General features: G+C 48.9%; 1 protein-coding gene across 1 annotated transcript; it reads left to right on the forward strand.

Annotated features, from left to right (window-relative positions):
* The first annotated feature begins 5137 nt into the window (after nucleotides 1–5137).
* On the forward strand, nucleotides 5138–14456 carry DUSP15 (dual specificity phosphatase 15). The gene is made up of 6 exons (XM_054045940.1): nucleotides 5138–5276; nucleotides 8083–8165; nucleotides 8733–8782; nucleotides 9910–9984; nucleotides 10570–10741; nucleotides 13615–14456. Exons 1-6 carry the CDS (start codon nucleotides 5138–5140, stop codon nucleotides 13816–13818), a joined length of 723 nt encoding a protein of 240 aa, XP_053901915.1. The 3' UTR covers nucleotides 13819–14456.
* The last annotated feature ends 765 nt before the right edge of the window (nucleotides 14457–15221 follow it).

Raw genomic sequence — 15221 nt, forward strand, 5'->3', positions numbered from 1 at the left:
CAGGACCCGGGCAGTGTGAGTGCCACTGAAAATCAGTTTGCGTGCCGCCTTCGGCACACGTGCCATAGGTTGCCTACCCCTGTCCTAAAGGCACAGTGGATACAGTACGGGTATAAAGTAACAGTCACAAGGCTCTAAGCATGTCCCCCATTACTATAGTACCAAGCGCCTCACAATCTTTAATGGATTCAGCTTCACAGCATGACGCAGGGCTATTATCCCTGCTGCACACACGGGGAACTGAGCAGCGGTGGCTCCAGGCACCAGCTCTCCAAGCACGTGCCTGGGGCAGCAAGCCGCGGGGGGCGCCCTGCCGGTCCCTGTGAGGGCAGCAGTCAGGCAGCCTTCGGCGGCATGCCTGCGGTAGGTCCGACGGTCCCGCACCTTCGGCGGCAATTGGGCGGCGGGTACACCGAATCCATGGGACTGGGGACCTCCCGCAGGCGCGCCACCAAAGGCAGCCTGCCTGCCGTGCTTGGGACGGCAAAAACGCTAGAGCCGCCCCTGGAACTGAGGCACAGAGAGACTAAGGGATTTGCCCAAGGTCACCCAGGGAGTACCTGTGGTGGAGCAGAGAATCAAACCGCAATTGTCTCAGTCCCAGACTAGCACCCAACCAGTTCAAAAGTGTTTGGATCAGGAGTTTTGCCTGAATGCCTCTCAATACTGACAGGTTTCAGAGTAGCAGCCGTGTTAGTCTGTATCTGCAAAAAGAAGAACAGGAGTACTTGTGGCACCTTAGAGACTAACAAATTTATTAGAGCATAAGCTCTATGCTCTAATAAATTTGTTAGTCTCTAAGGTGCCACAAGTACTCCTGTTCTTCTTTTCTCAATACTGAGCGTGAGCATGTAGCAAACAGGGCAGGTGGTTACTTACTGCTGTCGGCTGGCATGCCTTGGGGAGCGGGCTGAAGGAGGTATGTGTGTAGATAAGGAGTGTAATTATGAACATAGCATGTGGTATGTTCTCAGGTACCCTGACATTGATGGACAGTTCCTGATCGCCACTTTCTCTCTGTGATCCCTTGATCTTGCATTCCACTCTACCAAGGCTGTATTATCACGCCCGGCAGTACAAAGCAAGAAGTTACCCAAGAGGAAGGGAAGTTTTGCCTGTGTGTGAGTGAGTAGCAAGAGCTGGAATTGCTGCCACTGTGCAAGTTTCTCTTGAGAGGTAGGAGGTCTGGTGTCATAGTACTCACTGCCCCGGGGGGTACAGGCAGGAGTGGGCATCCCTTTCAGCATTCAGCTGCATGGCTTAACAGACCTTCCTTCTAAGAGAGCAAGGAGGACAAAGGGTTTGGTTATTTCTCCAACACTGAGGCTTTGTTCAGATTTGCTTGGAAAGCAGGAGCACTAAGTCAGCAGACAGCATGGCCTTTGCACTCCCACATGAGTGCTGAGAGGTGGGGGTTCTCCGCTCTTGTCTCTGCCCTGGGCAAGAGAACAACTGGTACAAGGCACTTTAAGAGTAGCTTCACCATCTGGGAGGGAGGCGGGTCCCCGGAGGAGAAGGGCTTCTGAAGGGGCCGGCCGTGGGATTCAGTGAAGGTTTATTCTGTCCTGAGATGTGCAGCTGCTGCAAGGAGATCAGTTTTGGTGCCTGTGACGGGAAAAAACAAGCAAGCCGCCACTATTACAACAAACAAACAAACGCCCATAAAAACCAGTGACTGTGGAGGTATAAATCTCTTCATGAGCAACCCTGACATCCTGTCATTGAACATTTCGGAGAGGCAGCTAAGATTTCAACTGGGGAAACGCCGTGCCACAGCATCAAGAGACAACACCTGCGCCCCCCCCCCCCTTGCCTTCCACAGTAATTGCTTTGCACCATGGGAAATGGCATGAACAAGGTAAAAGTAAAAATACTGAGACACTAGTTTTGTGGGTCTCTGTTCTTGCTGAGACAGGCTTTTCAGAGCTTTTAGGGTGTGAGGTCTCTTTATTGGACTCCATTTCTTGGAAAGCAAGAGCCAGGTGCCATAGGATTTCAGGGCACCCTCGTGTATGCTTAATTTTACAGTGAAATCTATTTAAGGGACCAGCTAAAACCAGCTCCTCTGGTAGAAGTGGGTCTTTAACTACACGTTGAGCAAAGCTGGACAAGGAACCACATGGGGATTCTTTTGAGGTCATGCAAGTCAGTAGGCGAGGTCCTTCGTACAGGTCTGGAGTGTCAGTAAGGGTTCTAAGCAGCTGTGATACTACCCTAGGAAGACAGCGATAAGTAGACAGACATCAGAGCTGATCAGTGGTGATCCTGGGATTCCTCCCCAGGAGATTACAGCAGTGTGGCCAGCAGGTCAGTGCACGGCCCAGGACATTATCCTGTGAAGGTGAAAGGAAAGTTGTCCACCACCTTAGAGAACTAGATGAGATAAACACATGACAAGAGATCTGTAAGGCGCCACTCAGCTACTCAGCATTCCCAGTAGCAGCTGCTCTAACACCACGGGCTTTGCTGTATACAATATCCAGGGCATAGCTTATCGGAGAGGGCAGCCACTGCTTCCCCTTCAGTGAAGTTTTCCCAAGTTGCAAGGAAGTAACTTTATTTGCCTGTGTAAGAACCTTCACTCTTAATCCATTAAAGCATTCTCTCTCTCTGCGCTATCACTGCACGGCAAAGAGCTTTGTGATATTTTGGATGAAGGATGCAATATATCAAAGCTATGAGTAGGACTGAATGAGGCAGGTTGTTGTGTAATAAGGACATTCCTGGATACATAGCTACTGCAGTTTCCCCTTTAGACATGTCCTTGCACTACAGTAATCTCTTAGCATCTAATTTCTATGACAGTTGAAAGTTTGTTAAAGTCACATTGCCGATATAAATTTGATCCAAATTTTAAATGTTTTTAAAAAACTCTTATGAACGATGAGGTCAATAGAAACATTTCCAAATGTACTTTAAAAAAAAAGTGAAACTGTAGTTTTAAGTTTTCCCCTGCAGTGTTTGCAAACCAACCACTGAAGCATCAAGAACTTGAAACTGACTATAAACAATCAAATACTCAACTATAAAATGGGGAATAACTGGCTAGGTGGTCGTGCTGCTGAAAAGGATCTGGAGGTTAGAATGGACCACAAACTGAATATGAGTTGTCAATGTGATGCAGCTGCAAAAAAAGGCTAATATGATTTTGGTTTGTATTAACAGGAGCATTGTATGTAAGATACAGGAGGTAATTGTCTCACTGTACTCAGCACTGGTGAGGCCTCAGCTGGAGTATTGCATCCAGTTCTGGGGCACCACAATTTAGGAAGGATGTGAACAAATTGGAAAGAGTCCAGAGGAGAGCATCAGAAAGGATCAAAGGTTTAGAAAACCTGACCTATGAGAAAAGGTTAAAAAAACTGGGCATGTTTAGTCTTGAGAAAAGAAGACTGAAGGACAATCTGATCACAGTCTTCCATATGTTAAGGGCCATTTTAAAGAGGGGGGTGATCAATTGTTCTCCATGTCCACTGAAGGTAGGACAAGAAGTAATGGGCTTAATCTGCAGAAAGGGGCATTTTAGGTTAGACATTAGGAAAAACTTTCTAACTGTAGGGTAGTTAGGCTCTGGAACAGGCTTCCAAAGGAGGTCATGGAAGATCATTGGAAGCTTTTAAAAACAAGTTATACAAACACCTGTCAGGGATGGTCTAGACTTATTTGGTCCTGCCACAGCACAGGGGGCTGGACTCAGTGACTTCGAGGTCTCATCCAACCTTACATTTCTATGAAAAGTGAAAACAACTCCATTAGTTTTCATTGATGAGGCTGAGAGAAATGTAAAAATGTAAACAAAGAAGGTGTGAGTACACTGAATTTTTAAACATCTCACTTCTAATAGTCGAAGGTGCTATTAATAAGGGAGGTAAAGAAATGTTTGTTTCCAACCTATGGCTTAGAGAAGTTCATTCTGTCCCTAACAAAATTAAGTCTGCAACAGATGGCTTCTCACTATGGGAAATAGCAGTAGGTAGATTACTGGAATTGAGTAATTGTGGGAATTAAAGTATTTAAAACGTTAGGACCAGATTTTCAGACAGTTTAGGTGCACAATTGCATGTGCAAAATGTGCACCTCATTTGAATGCACAATTACCATGTTTGCATGCACAGATTAGACATGCAGTTATGTTCCTAAATTCTGTGACAAACTGGCCTGCTATTCTTGTGTTGGGAACAAGTTTTCTTCAGAAGAAAAGGAATGATTTCTTATAGGACTGGCACTATTTGCCTAAATGGAGGAGGGAGCGTGATCTAGTGATCGGAGCAGGGGACTGCTGGATTCTGTCCCTGATTGTGCCACTGACTTCATAGTTGGCCTTGGGCAAGTCCTGTAACTTCTGTGCCTTATTATATCCCCGTTTTAGAGATGGGGAAACTATGCCCTAATTCCCCAAGGTCTGAGGTTTAATTGATAAATGACTTTTGAGGTTCTCAGATGAAAAGCACTAGCAAACTGCAAATTGTTGTTAATTATTAGTGATTATTTAAAAAAGCAACAGCAGTTTCCCAGAGTCACATCCTTCCGGCTCCCAGGGCCAAATTCTGCGTTTACGTCCATTCTGTGGTTCTAAACGTGATGCCATTCCACACGAGTCAGTAAGGTTGCACAGATTTAACTGGGGGCAAAACGTATCCAGCAGTATCTTTGGGCCAATAAGCGCTGGGGGGGGGGGGGGAGAGGGTGTTCTTTAAGTGACTGTTAGAGATCTAAGACAGACCATAGAGAACAGATGTTTTCCTCCTTCCCGTTTATGGGCTTGCTGACGTGATTCTTGCCATTGTTCCTCCTGGAGCTGATCCTGCCAGGCACTGAGGAGCCCGTTCGCTGAATGCCACGGTATGGAATTAGCAAGTTGTGAGATGTGCTCCGACCCCCAGGGACGGCACGGGCTGCTAGCCCTCCTGACACAGGAGACCCATCTCACCGGTCCATGGACGCAGCCAGAGTCAAAGCAGGACCCTCACGATATTTGAGCCACCATGCACACTCTCTCTCCTCACAGGAATCGCTTTAGTGACTTCACCAGCAGGGGAGTGGGCAGGGGTCCAGGAAGGGGGAGGGTTGGTGGTGCAGAGTGGTGGTTTCCTTTGTTTGTTTTGGTTCTTCTTGGCTTGGCTTCCTCTCTGTCTGAATGCTGGATTGGGGGCGGGGGGAGGAGGAAGGGGAGGAGGGAAGGGATGCAACACACCAGGAGTTGCCCTCTTTCGGGCTGAATCTTCTCTTTTGTGTCCTGCAGGTTCTCCCTGGACTTTACCTTGGGAACTTCATAGGTGAGCTGCGCTGCTGAGAGCACCCAGAGAACTGTCTGAGCTGGGATGTTACCGATAGTCTGTGTTGCATGATGTGCATGTAGTCCTCTGCCCCACTGTCCCCCATTACGAGGGAGCCTTGTTCTCTCCAGGCCCGGACAATGCTGTGCGTGCTTATTTAGACCAGAAGCACTGGTATCGAAGTGATTAATATCCTGAGAGGTGACATCCATAGGAGCTGGAGATGCTCAACTACACAACTTGTCCTACAGAAGACAGGGACGTTCAGGGATTGTTCTGTGCTGCGTGGAAGTGGGAGAGAGTTTTCTCCCTAATTCGGTCAGGATTAAGAAGCGCCGTCATATCTCGTTAAGCTCTCTGTGCTCCTGGGTCACTCTGTCATAGGCATCGTCACCATCCTGGCAAGCAGAGAGGCGTCAGCACCCCCTGCAAGAATTCCTTCCTCTGACTTCCTGATTCTTGCATTTAACTCAAGTGCCACATTCTCATCTGCCTACCTCTGCTCTCCTCTCTCCTATTCCCTTTTCTCCATCTGTCACTCTTCCCCTGGTGCTTGGGAGAGGCGCTCTCCCCCTTGTCCACTCAAGGCTCTCTCGCCTCACCTGCTTTATTCCCCAGTGTGATCAATATTCTCAGTCCGGTGCAGGGATGTGATAGGAAATGGTCGTGCCCAGAGAGAGGAGTAAAAAGCTAGACAGGTAGGAGGGGCTCTTGTTCAATCCGGGGGATGTGAACCACAGCTGTGAGGAAGACAGAGCTGATGATGTTAGGGAGCAAGGTGACAGTCAGGACAAGCACACAAAGGGTTAAAGAGCATCAAACTGACTCTGGGCATCATGAAGTAGTACCACACATGTGTGACTCCGAGTGTCTTGTGTTCCAACACCACGGCTCTGCCTCTCCCACTCTGACACAACATCTTGATACCAGCTATAAATATCACAGCATTGGGGGTGGCCATTCTTCTGCCCTACAGACAACTAGCAGTAGACAGGGAAACCTGTTAGCTCATGCAGTGTGCCAATGGTCACCTGCTTCCCCTTTGAGCAGGGGGTTGGACTAGGTGACCTCCTGAGATCTCTTCCAACCCTAATCTTCTATGATTCTATGATACAGTCCCCTCAATAGAGGATGCATCTGATAGGACACTCAGTTGTCTCAAGAAGGCCATTGACTTTGTTTCTGTGCATTAAGACAGGCAGTTCATTGGCTGAAAAGCCTTCTCGGAAGCCTTTGTCCAATGCACAGGGGATTCGAGAGTAGTTTGGACCAAGAGTCTGAAAGGCAGTGAGAACACAGATTCCTGACCAGCATGAGGGATTATAACAGGGGAAGCACAGATTCATAGATTTAAAGGTGAGAAAGGGACCATTACGATTGTCTAGTCTGACACCCTATATATCACAAGCTAGAGAATTTCACCAGTTACCCTATACTGAGCCCAATATCTACAGCAGACGGCATCCAGAATTCTCAGACTCCAGGTTAACCAGAAAGGTTAAAGCAAGTCCAAGGCCTGCTACATTCAGTCTTGGACTGGTGCCACAAAAGCACTGCTCAACCAAGAAATTGGGGGTCATGGGATAGATTTAAAGTTCAATAGCTTGTGAACTGCCAGAGCTAGAGACATCTGAAAGCATCCTCTGAAAGCATCCTCTGTCCCTGGTAGGTCACAAAACACTGGACATTAAAATCATATCAGTCTAAGAACCAGCATTCTGACTGCCAGCCCCCCATACTAAGGTAATACAAACAGATAAAGGGATGGGTAGCTCTTGCTCTCCCCTCCACCCCCCTTGAATTCTGACATGGAGCAGCGCTCTTCGATCCTCTATTGTATTAAATATGTATATAATGCCATTAGCACACGGTGCTTTAGAACTACAAGCCAATGCTTTATACCACTTGAACATTTAGAATCCCAAAGCTTTGAGATGGGAAACGGCAGTGCCTAACTAGCAACTTGCAAACTAACAGCTGCTAAAATCACAAGAGAAAAACCTGCTGCAAAGATGCTTAGTTGGCCAGACCAGCATGCTCACCTTCCAGAAGATTAACCCTAGTCCTGAACTAATGACCAGAACCACAAAATGCTGAGACCTGTTAGAGAACTAGACCCCTGGTCTGTAGGAAAAGGGAGGACATCCAGGAATCCTCATTCAGGTCGGTACAATTCAGAAGATGACAAATGCAACAAAGCTAGTTGAGTGTACGTCCGGAGACTTGGGGAACAATCGTCAGTTGTTCAGGCAGACCGGGGACTCTCAGACATCCCGTAAGTGGGTGCAGCTCCATTGCTGCAGTTCATGGGTGGGGTAAATTGCGCATGCAGCAATACAAGCTGCTAGTATTTATGGTATGTTTGCATGTGGGGGAAGAGTGTGTTCCTTCATGTGGGAGCATTTGGATGTGTGTGTGCTGCAAGCAGGTATGTGAATGTATTTGCAGGTGTGTTTGCACACATTTTTCCAAGCATGTGTTCATTATGCTGTGGCATGTTGGTGTGTGTTTGAATTCATTCAGGTGTGAGCAGGCAGGGTATGTGTTCATTTAGGGAGGTGTCTTTTGGTGTAACCTGTGTGCGCATGCATAGAGATTTATAGGTTGTTTTCATCTGTGGCAGCATTTGCTCACCTGCAGTGTGTACGGGCACCTGTGTGTGTATGTGTTTATAATGCAGCTATGTGTTTCTATGCAGCAAGGTGTGTGCATGCTTATTTGTCTGCAGGGGTGCGGCAGGCATGCTTGGGGGACGTGTAAGAACTAAGTACATACTGGAATCTCATTGGGTTTTTCCTTCTTTCAGATGCCAAAGATTTGGAGCAACTGAGCAGGAATAAGATCACTCACATTATTTCAATCCATGAATCTCCCCAGCCACTACTGCAGGTAGGTACCTAAGCCCCTAACATCACCCCTCTGCCTTCTGCTCATCCCCTCGCCCCTAACATCCTTCTTCTCCCGCAAGAAAAAAAGCCGCAGTGATAGCTACCCCCCCTTCTATAGTCTCAAAGGAACTGGGCTGCTCCTTCGGCCTTCCTGTGCATATAGCCCCCAAATCCAAGAGTCACAAAGATATGCTCAGAAAACAAAATGATCAGGGACTGTCTGCTCTTTGGCCTGAGTTAGAGATCTCGGTGTCCTCATCTCTGTTTATCCCGTCGCTCTCCGAAGTCACCGCTTTCCTTCCCTGATCACTCATTCCTTGGCCTGCCTTTCCAGGTGGATAGTGGACATGACTCCTTGGACTCTGGAACCATTTTCAGGAGCAGAGGGAGGTGGTATTTGCTTTACTGTGGTGGGACAGCTGGGGTTGGGGTAGGGAAGTAGTAACTCAAGCGCTAAAGGAGAAGTGCTTTTGTAGAGTGAGCAGCTCTGGGGCAGCCCTTTGGGAAAATCAGACCTTCTGATCTCTTGGGGGTCCTAAGTTTGACCTGTGCATTTTATGCATTTCAGGAAATGACTTATCTTCGCATTCCTCTGCCAGATACACCCGAGGCCAACATGTAAGTGCCAAGCCAAGGCTATTCCAGAATCAGTCACAGGGAACCTTGGAGCCTGCAGGACAAACTGGGGGATTGGCACTCACTGCACTGCTGAGACCTCAAACCGGCTGTCTCAGGTGGACACTCCGGATGGCACCTTGCAGGAGAGTCCTGTAGGATGAAACAATCCTACCATGCTGCTGGGACGGAGTGACTGTCACAGTGCAACATCCTGCCTGAGCTTAGTTTGAGAGGTGCCACAAGCTAGGTACAGGTTTCAGAGTCGCAGCCGTGTGAGTCTGTATCCGCAAAAAGAACAGGAGAACTTGTGGCAGCCCACTTCATCAGATGCATCGAATGGAACATATAGTAAGAAGATTTATATACACATACAGAGAACATGAAAAGGTGGGCTTACAGTTGGTATGGCAACTTCCACTTTGTCATGTTCTCTGTATATGTATATATATCTTCTTACTATATGTCCCATTCGATGCATCTGATGAAGTGGGCTGTAGCCCACAAAAGCTTATGCTCAAATAAATGTGTTAGTCTCTAAGCTAGTTACAGGCTCCCTAAAATCAGGATGGGTGGCAGCCCGGTTACGGCACCACGAGAGAATCCAGTGGCCACAGACCACCGCGGGGGAGGGGTAGCATGCTTAGCTGGATAAGAGGGGGATTGGGGGGGTGGGGGAAAGGGTCACATGTTGGAGGCATTAATAACAGAGCAGGGCTGTGCGGCCCTGTGTAATGCACCCAGCACTAACAGAGGGCTCCCGCAGACAAGCTGCCTGAGGCCAGAGATTGGCTCGTTTTCAATAAGTCCTGGGAAGTGCTTCTCAGTCCTCGGCTGTGCCTGCTGGACTGGTGAGTGGAGCACAGGTGCCCTCCGGAAGCCTGGCAGCTGTTGCTTTAGAGTGCGTTGAATAGCCAGGAGCATCAGCCTCCCAGCACGGCTACTTCTTCTGGACGCCCCGATGCACCAGGCTGTTAAATCAGTGGCGGTGAATGGTGCCTAGGAAAGGAGCCGTGATCACTATTTTACTTTGCTCACCTTGCCCTGTGCGCCATGGGGACACCTGCGGCTCCTGGTAAGATCCTGTTTCACAGCCTGGAGTCTTCATTCTGTTTTATTTTTCCTGCTAGCAAGAAGCACTTTAAAGAATGTATCAGTTTTATCCACTACTGTCGCCTGCATGGAGGGAACTGCCTTGTTCACTGGTAATGCTCCCTTCCAATGACCCTCGCGCGGCATTCTCCCAAGCACAGTGCACTGGGAAACTGGGCTGGGCAGCAGAGTCCCCAGAAGGCCCAGGCTTTGTAGAAAAGAGACCGCACATGCGCTGCAGCTTACGAACCAAAGCAAGTGTGCTGACGGGCTCTGGCTGGGGCCTGGGGTGGTGCCTGGAATCCGAGATCAGGCGAGTGTCTCCCCAGCCCAGCTTGATTTAAGGATGCCATTGGGTTAGGGAACTGTTTACCAAGCAGAAAGGGCAGCATTAGCTTCAGTTGTAAGGGGAGGAAGAGGAACCGATTTGGGGGCAGGATTCCAGGAAGTGGCTCATGTTTTCACTTCTTCTAGGGGGCTGTAATGTTTGTATAGAGCTAACTGAGGTCATGGTGGAAGTGCCCCGTCTCCAGGAGAAGAAATTCTCTAAGGAGGAACTGAAATAGCCATGAAGAAAGAAGGAGCGCATGGTGGTGGGGGTGCCCCTGGGCTTGAAGGAGGATGGCTGTGAGTGCGGGTGGGGGCAAGGAAGAAACAGCAAAATCAAGGTCCTGATTTTCCCCCCTTTCTGACTCCAGCCTTGCGGGGATCTCCCGGAGCACCACCATTGTTGTCGCCTATGTCATGGCAGTGACGGAGCTAAGCTGGCAAGAGGTATTGCAGGCGGTAAGAGCGGTGCGACCGATTGCCAATCCCAACCCCGGCTTCAAGCAGCAGCTGGAGGAGTTCGGTCACGGCCCTGCACGAAAGGTGAGAGCAGAAGGCTGCGTATTGCCATGGTAACTGCGGTCAGTCCTTATATAGGGCTTCCCAGGCACTGTGCAAGCCCAGGGGGAGAAGGACTCAGAATCCAGAGAGGGACCTGGATCCCCAAAGAGCAAGGGAGAGCTTGGAACCGAGAGAGAGACAAGAAGGTCATTAGAAAGAGACGGATCAAGACGTGGGATCTAATGGTGGGGGAAGGCATCAGAGAGATCTGTAATCCCCCACAGAAAGAGATGGGCTGTCCTGAGAGAGATTCCCAATGAGAGAGCCACACAATCCTCCCTCCTTCCAAACACAGCATATGGCCAGGTCACCAGGGCTAGCACCTCGCCAGGCCTATAGGCAGGGGCGGCTCTATGTATTTTGCTGCCCCAAGCACGGCAGTCAGGCAGCCTTCAGCGGTACGCCTGCGGGAGGTCCGCCGGTCGCACGCCTTCGGCGTACCCGCCACCGAATTGCCGCCGAAACCACGGGACCGGTGGAGCTCCTGCATGCATGCCACTGAAGGCAGCCTGACTGCCGCCCTCACAGCGACTGTCAGGCCGCCCCCCACGGCTTGCCGCCCCAGGCATGCGCTTGGTGCGCTGGTGCCTGGAGCCGCCCCTGCCCGACCCAGACTCCTGCCTGCAGCTTGGACCAGGTCCCCACCAGGTCACTGTAGCACTCATGGCCTGCTTGACCATTCTGCACTGCCCTGTCACTTCATTCCTATTGGTCACTCACATGGCCACAAGCACAAACCAGGGGTATGTTCCTTGCCCCATTTAACGGAACATCCTAGGTAATTACAGGCCTGTTCGCCTGATGTCGATCTCAGGCAAGGTAGTGGAGTGGCTGATACAGGGCTCGATTAATAAAGAATAAAGGAAGGTATTGTAATCAATGCAAGCAACGTGGGTTTATGGAAATAGATTCTGTCAAACTAATATATATACTTCTGTAAGGCATTTGACTTGGTATCAAATGATGTTTTGATTAAAAAACTACAACGATATAAAATGAACATGGCACATATTAAATGGATTAAATACTGGCTACTGATAGGTCTCAAAATGTAATTGTAAATGGGGAATAGTCATCCAGTCGGTATGTTTACAGTGGGGTCCCACGGGGATTGGTTCTTGGCCCTATGCTATTTAACATTTTTATCAGTGACCTGGAAGGAAACATAAAATCATCACTGATAAAGTTTACAGATCACACAAAAATTGGGGGAGTGATAATAACGGAGAAGAACAGGTCACTGATTCAGAGCAATCTGGATCACTTGGTACACTGGGTGCAAGCAAACAATATGCATTTTAATATGGCCAAATGGATATGTATTCATCTCGGAACAAGGAACACGGCCACGCTGCCAGGATGGAGGACTCTATCCTGGGAAGGAGTGACTCTGATGGTGGATAATCAACTGAACATGAGCTCCCAGGGTGCCACTGTGGCCAAAAGAGCGAATCTGGGATTCATAAACAGGGGAATCTTGAGCAGGAGCAGAGGGGATATTTTACCTCTGTGTTTGGCACGGGTGTAACTGCTGCGGGAATCCTGTGTCCAGTTCTGGTGCCCACAATTCAAGAAGGCTGTTGACAAATTAGAGGCAGTTCAGAGAAGAGCCATGAAAATGTTTCAAGGATTAGAAAACACAGCTTAGAGAGATAGATTGAAGGAGCTCAGTCTATTCAGCTTAAGAAAGCTTAAGGGGTGGCTTGACTACAGTCTACAAGTACCTACATGGGTAACAAATATTTAATAATGCCCTCGTCAGTCTAGCAGAGAAAGGTCTAACACGATGCACTGGCTGGAAGTGGAAGCTAGACACATTCACACTGGAAATAAGGTGCAGATTTTTGACAGTGAGGGTAATTAGCCATTGGAACAATTTACCAAGGCTCGTGGTGGATTTTCCATCTCTGACCATTTTAAAAGCATGACTAGATGTTTTTCTAAAAGATCTGCTCTGGGAATGATTTTGGAGACGTTTCATGTAGAAGGTCAGACAAGATGACCAGAATGGTCCCTTTTGGCCTTGCCATCTGGGAACCTATCAACATCGGGGCACTCCCCTGAGTGGCACTCAGCTCCCTGCTCTCTGAGGGAGGCAGGAAGATCAAGGAGGCCCAATACTTGGACTGACTGAGGCAGAGGTGGGGCCAGCAGGGACACATGGAGCTACCACATCACCAGCATCTTGGAGAGGGTAGGTAGGAAAAGAGAAAGCAAAGCAGGAGAGACCAAATCCTAATCAATTCTGTGGAGCGGTACACTCTCCCCCTCCTCCAGGACCGTGCATATTGCCTCTCGGCCTCCCTTGCATCAAATGTTGCAGGATCACCAATTCCCAGGACCTTGGATTTCTGTCCATTTGAAATATGGCACCTGCAGCAGCCCAAGCTGGGTTATTGGTTTGCTCCTGACGGCAAAGGAAAAGCACCACCTACAGAACCATCCACACCTGTTACACCTCAATATATCCTGGAGGTTTTCCATCTAAATACTGAGCCAATACATTTCCCTTTACAGGGGCCAGTTCCTCAGGTGGTGCAAATCAGTATCATTATTGGCTTCCATTGAGCTACCCAGATTTATAGCAGATGAGGAGCTGGCCCATAACATGTAGCTCAGTGCAAGAGAGAGACGGGAGAGAGGTCTGGGAGCCCCATGAGAGGAGAACAGGCCACAGTATATTACAGCACATGTTTAGCCTCAGGAATTCTGCACCTTGTGACACAGCTGAATAGGGCCATCACAAACCTCTGAAGCACCTGGCATTGGCCACTGTTGGGAAACAGGAGACTGGGCTAGATGGACCATTGGTCTGACCCAGCATGGCCGTTCTTATGTTCTCCTTGCACCTGCAGATTCACAGACACTTGGAGCAGAGATATGGAGCCGACACTTTAAATGACGAGGAGGAGATAAGGCTCCTGCTTCCAGCAGACAGAGAAGGCACAGATGGACCCCTGCAGGGACTGGTGCCAAGGAGCAGAGACATCAAGAACACAGTCCCCTTTCTGCTGCGAGTGAAGCAGACGTTCTCCTGCATCCCCACCTGTTTGAAGTGAGTCCAGCGGAGGCACAGAGAGGAGGGACGCGAGGCATTCTGGGAAAGTGCATAGCCTAACATATCAGACTGGCAAACGCCAAGGGCTGGAAAGGGACATCCCTGCTATTGTATGTCAGGGGAGAGGTATGGTTCAGTGGCACAAGCACTGGCCTGGGAGCCAGGAACTCCTGGGTTCCCATCCAAGCTCTGTAGTCTTCCTCTGTGGCCTTGGGAAAGTCACCTAACATTTGCCTCAGTTTCCCCATCTAAAGTGTGGGGGATTGATGCTTACGTTTCTATTTCCCAGGCTGCTGTGAGGGTTGGTTAGTAAATATACAAAGGGCACTGGGAGGGTTAGATGTGCTGACTATCATCAGTAGTGAACAGAAGGCCTTGAGCCCCGGCTTACTGAGTGCTACAGATCAGCTGTGCAGGAGGGGATTTTCCTGCTGCCAAGAGCCTGGGTTGGAAAGTAGCAGCCGGGGATGGACTTTGGCAGCAAATTGTAATACTTCAATAAATGCTGCACTGAACCCATAAAAATAAAATAAAGCGTGAGGGGATGTCTCTTTATAGATGAGACTTTTTCATCAGCAAGTGGTTTCCACTGTCCGGGGGATTGTATAAGAAGTGTGTGTGTGTTTTCCATTAGACCCAGTACACAGCTCTCGTGCAGGCAAAGGTCCAACTGTAGGCAACAGTGAATGGTGTGTTAACAGGGTTGCACTACATTTCCCCTGATCCTGGTGTGGTCTCCCACAGGGGGCAAATAATATTTAACACTGGGCCAGGTATTGCTAGAGCTGAATATTAAGCTATTTTGTTTGAAGACTTTTTACATACTTATTTCTTAATAAACTTCTCGTCAGTGCAGAGTTTTCTGTACATTTCAGCCCAGGGCAGAGTTGGATCTGAAAAAGGGGGTGTGCTGGTTGGGGAAGGGTGGGAGTGAGCAAGGCTCTCTGGAGCCAGAAAGAGCCTTTGGGAATATGTAACATCCCTGCCACCGATGCTCCCGCGCGCGCGGCTGCAGAGAGTGGACTAGGACATTCATTATTAATGCGTACTGCTAATTTATGTACACTGTGCCTAATGTGCACCAGGTGCTTTGCAGAGCAAATAAAGAGACAAAATCTCTGCCTTGAAGAGCTTACGCAGCCCACGGCCCCAGTCCCGCAGGGAGCTTCACCCACGAGAACCTCTGCATCTGCAGAAAGCTCCATGGACATCAGAGGAGACAATGCAGGCATGGGGCTCTGTCTGCACAGAGCTCGGGATCAGAGCCTGACATCATTCCAGCTGTTTTGGACATTAAAGTTAATAAATTAACGTAAAAACAACTCTATTTAGGAGTGTCCCCCTTCACCCTCTGTCCTGACCTCTAGTACTGCACCTCCCATGGCAGCAATGTCCCACCATCTC

This window comes from Malaclemys terrapin, chromosome 12 (assembly GCF_027887155.1).
Source record: "Malaclemys terrapin pileata isolate rMalTer1 chromosome 12, rMalTer1.hap1, whole genome shotgun sequence".
Lineage (NCBI taxonomy): Eukaryota > Metazoa > Chordata > Testudines > Emydidae > Malaclemys > Malaclemys terrapin.

Bases quoted from the DNA above. Each gene is read 5' to 3' on its own strand.
- DUSP15 (XM_054045940.1), top strand. From the start codon at position 5,138: ATGCTGGATTGGGGGCGGGGGGAGGAGGAAGGGGAGGAGGGAAGGGAT. The intron at 8,166-8,732 runs GTAGGTACCTAA...TATGCATTTCAG, and splicing joins CTCCCCAGCCACTACTGCAG to GAAATGACTTATCTTCGCAT. The intron at 10,742-13,614 runs GTGAGAGCAGAA...TTGCACCTGCAG, and splicing joins GTCACGGCCCTGCACGAAAG to ATTCACAGACACTTGGAGCA.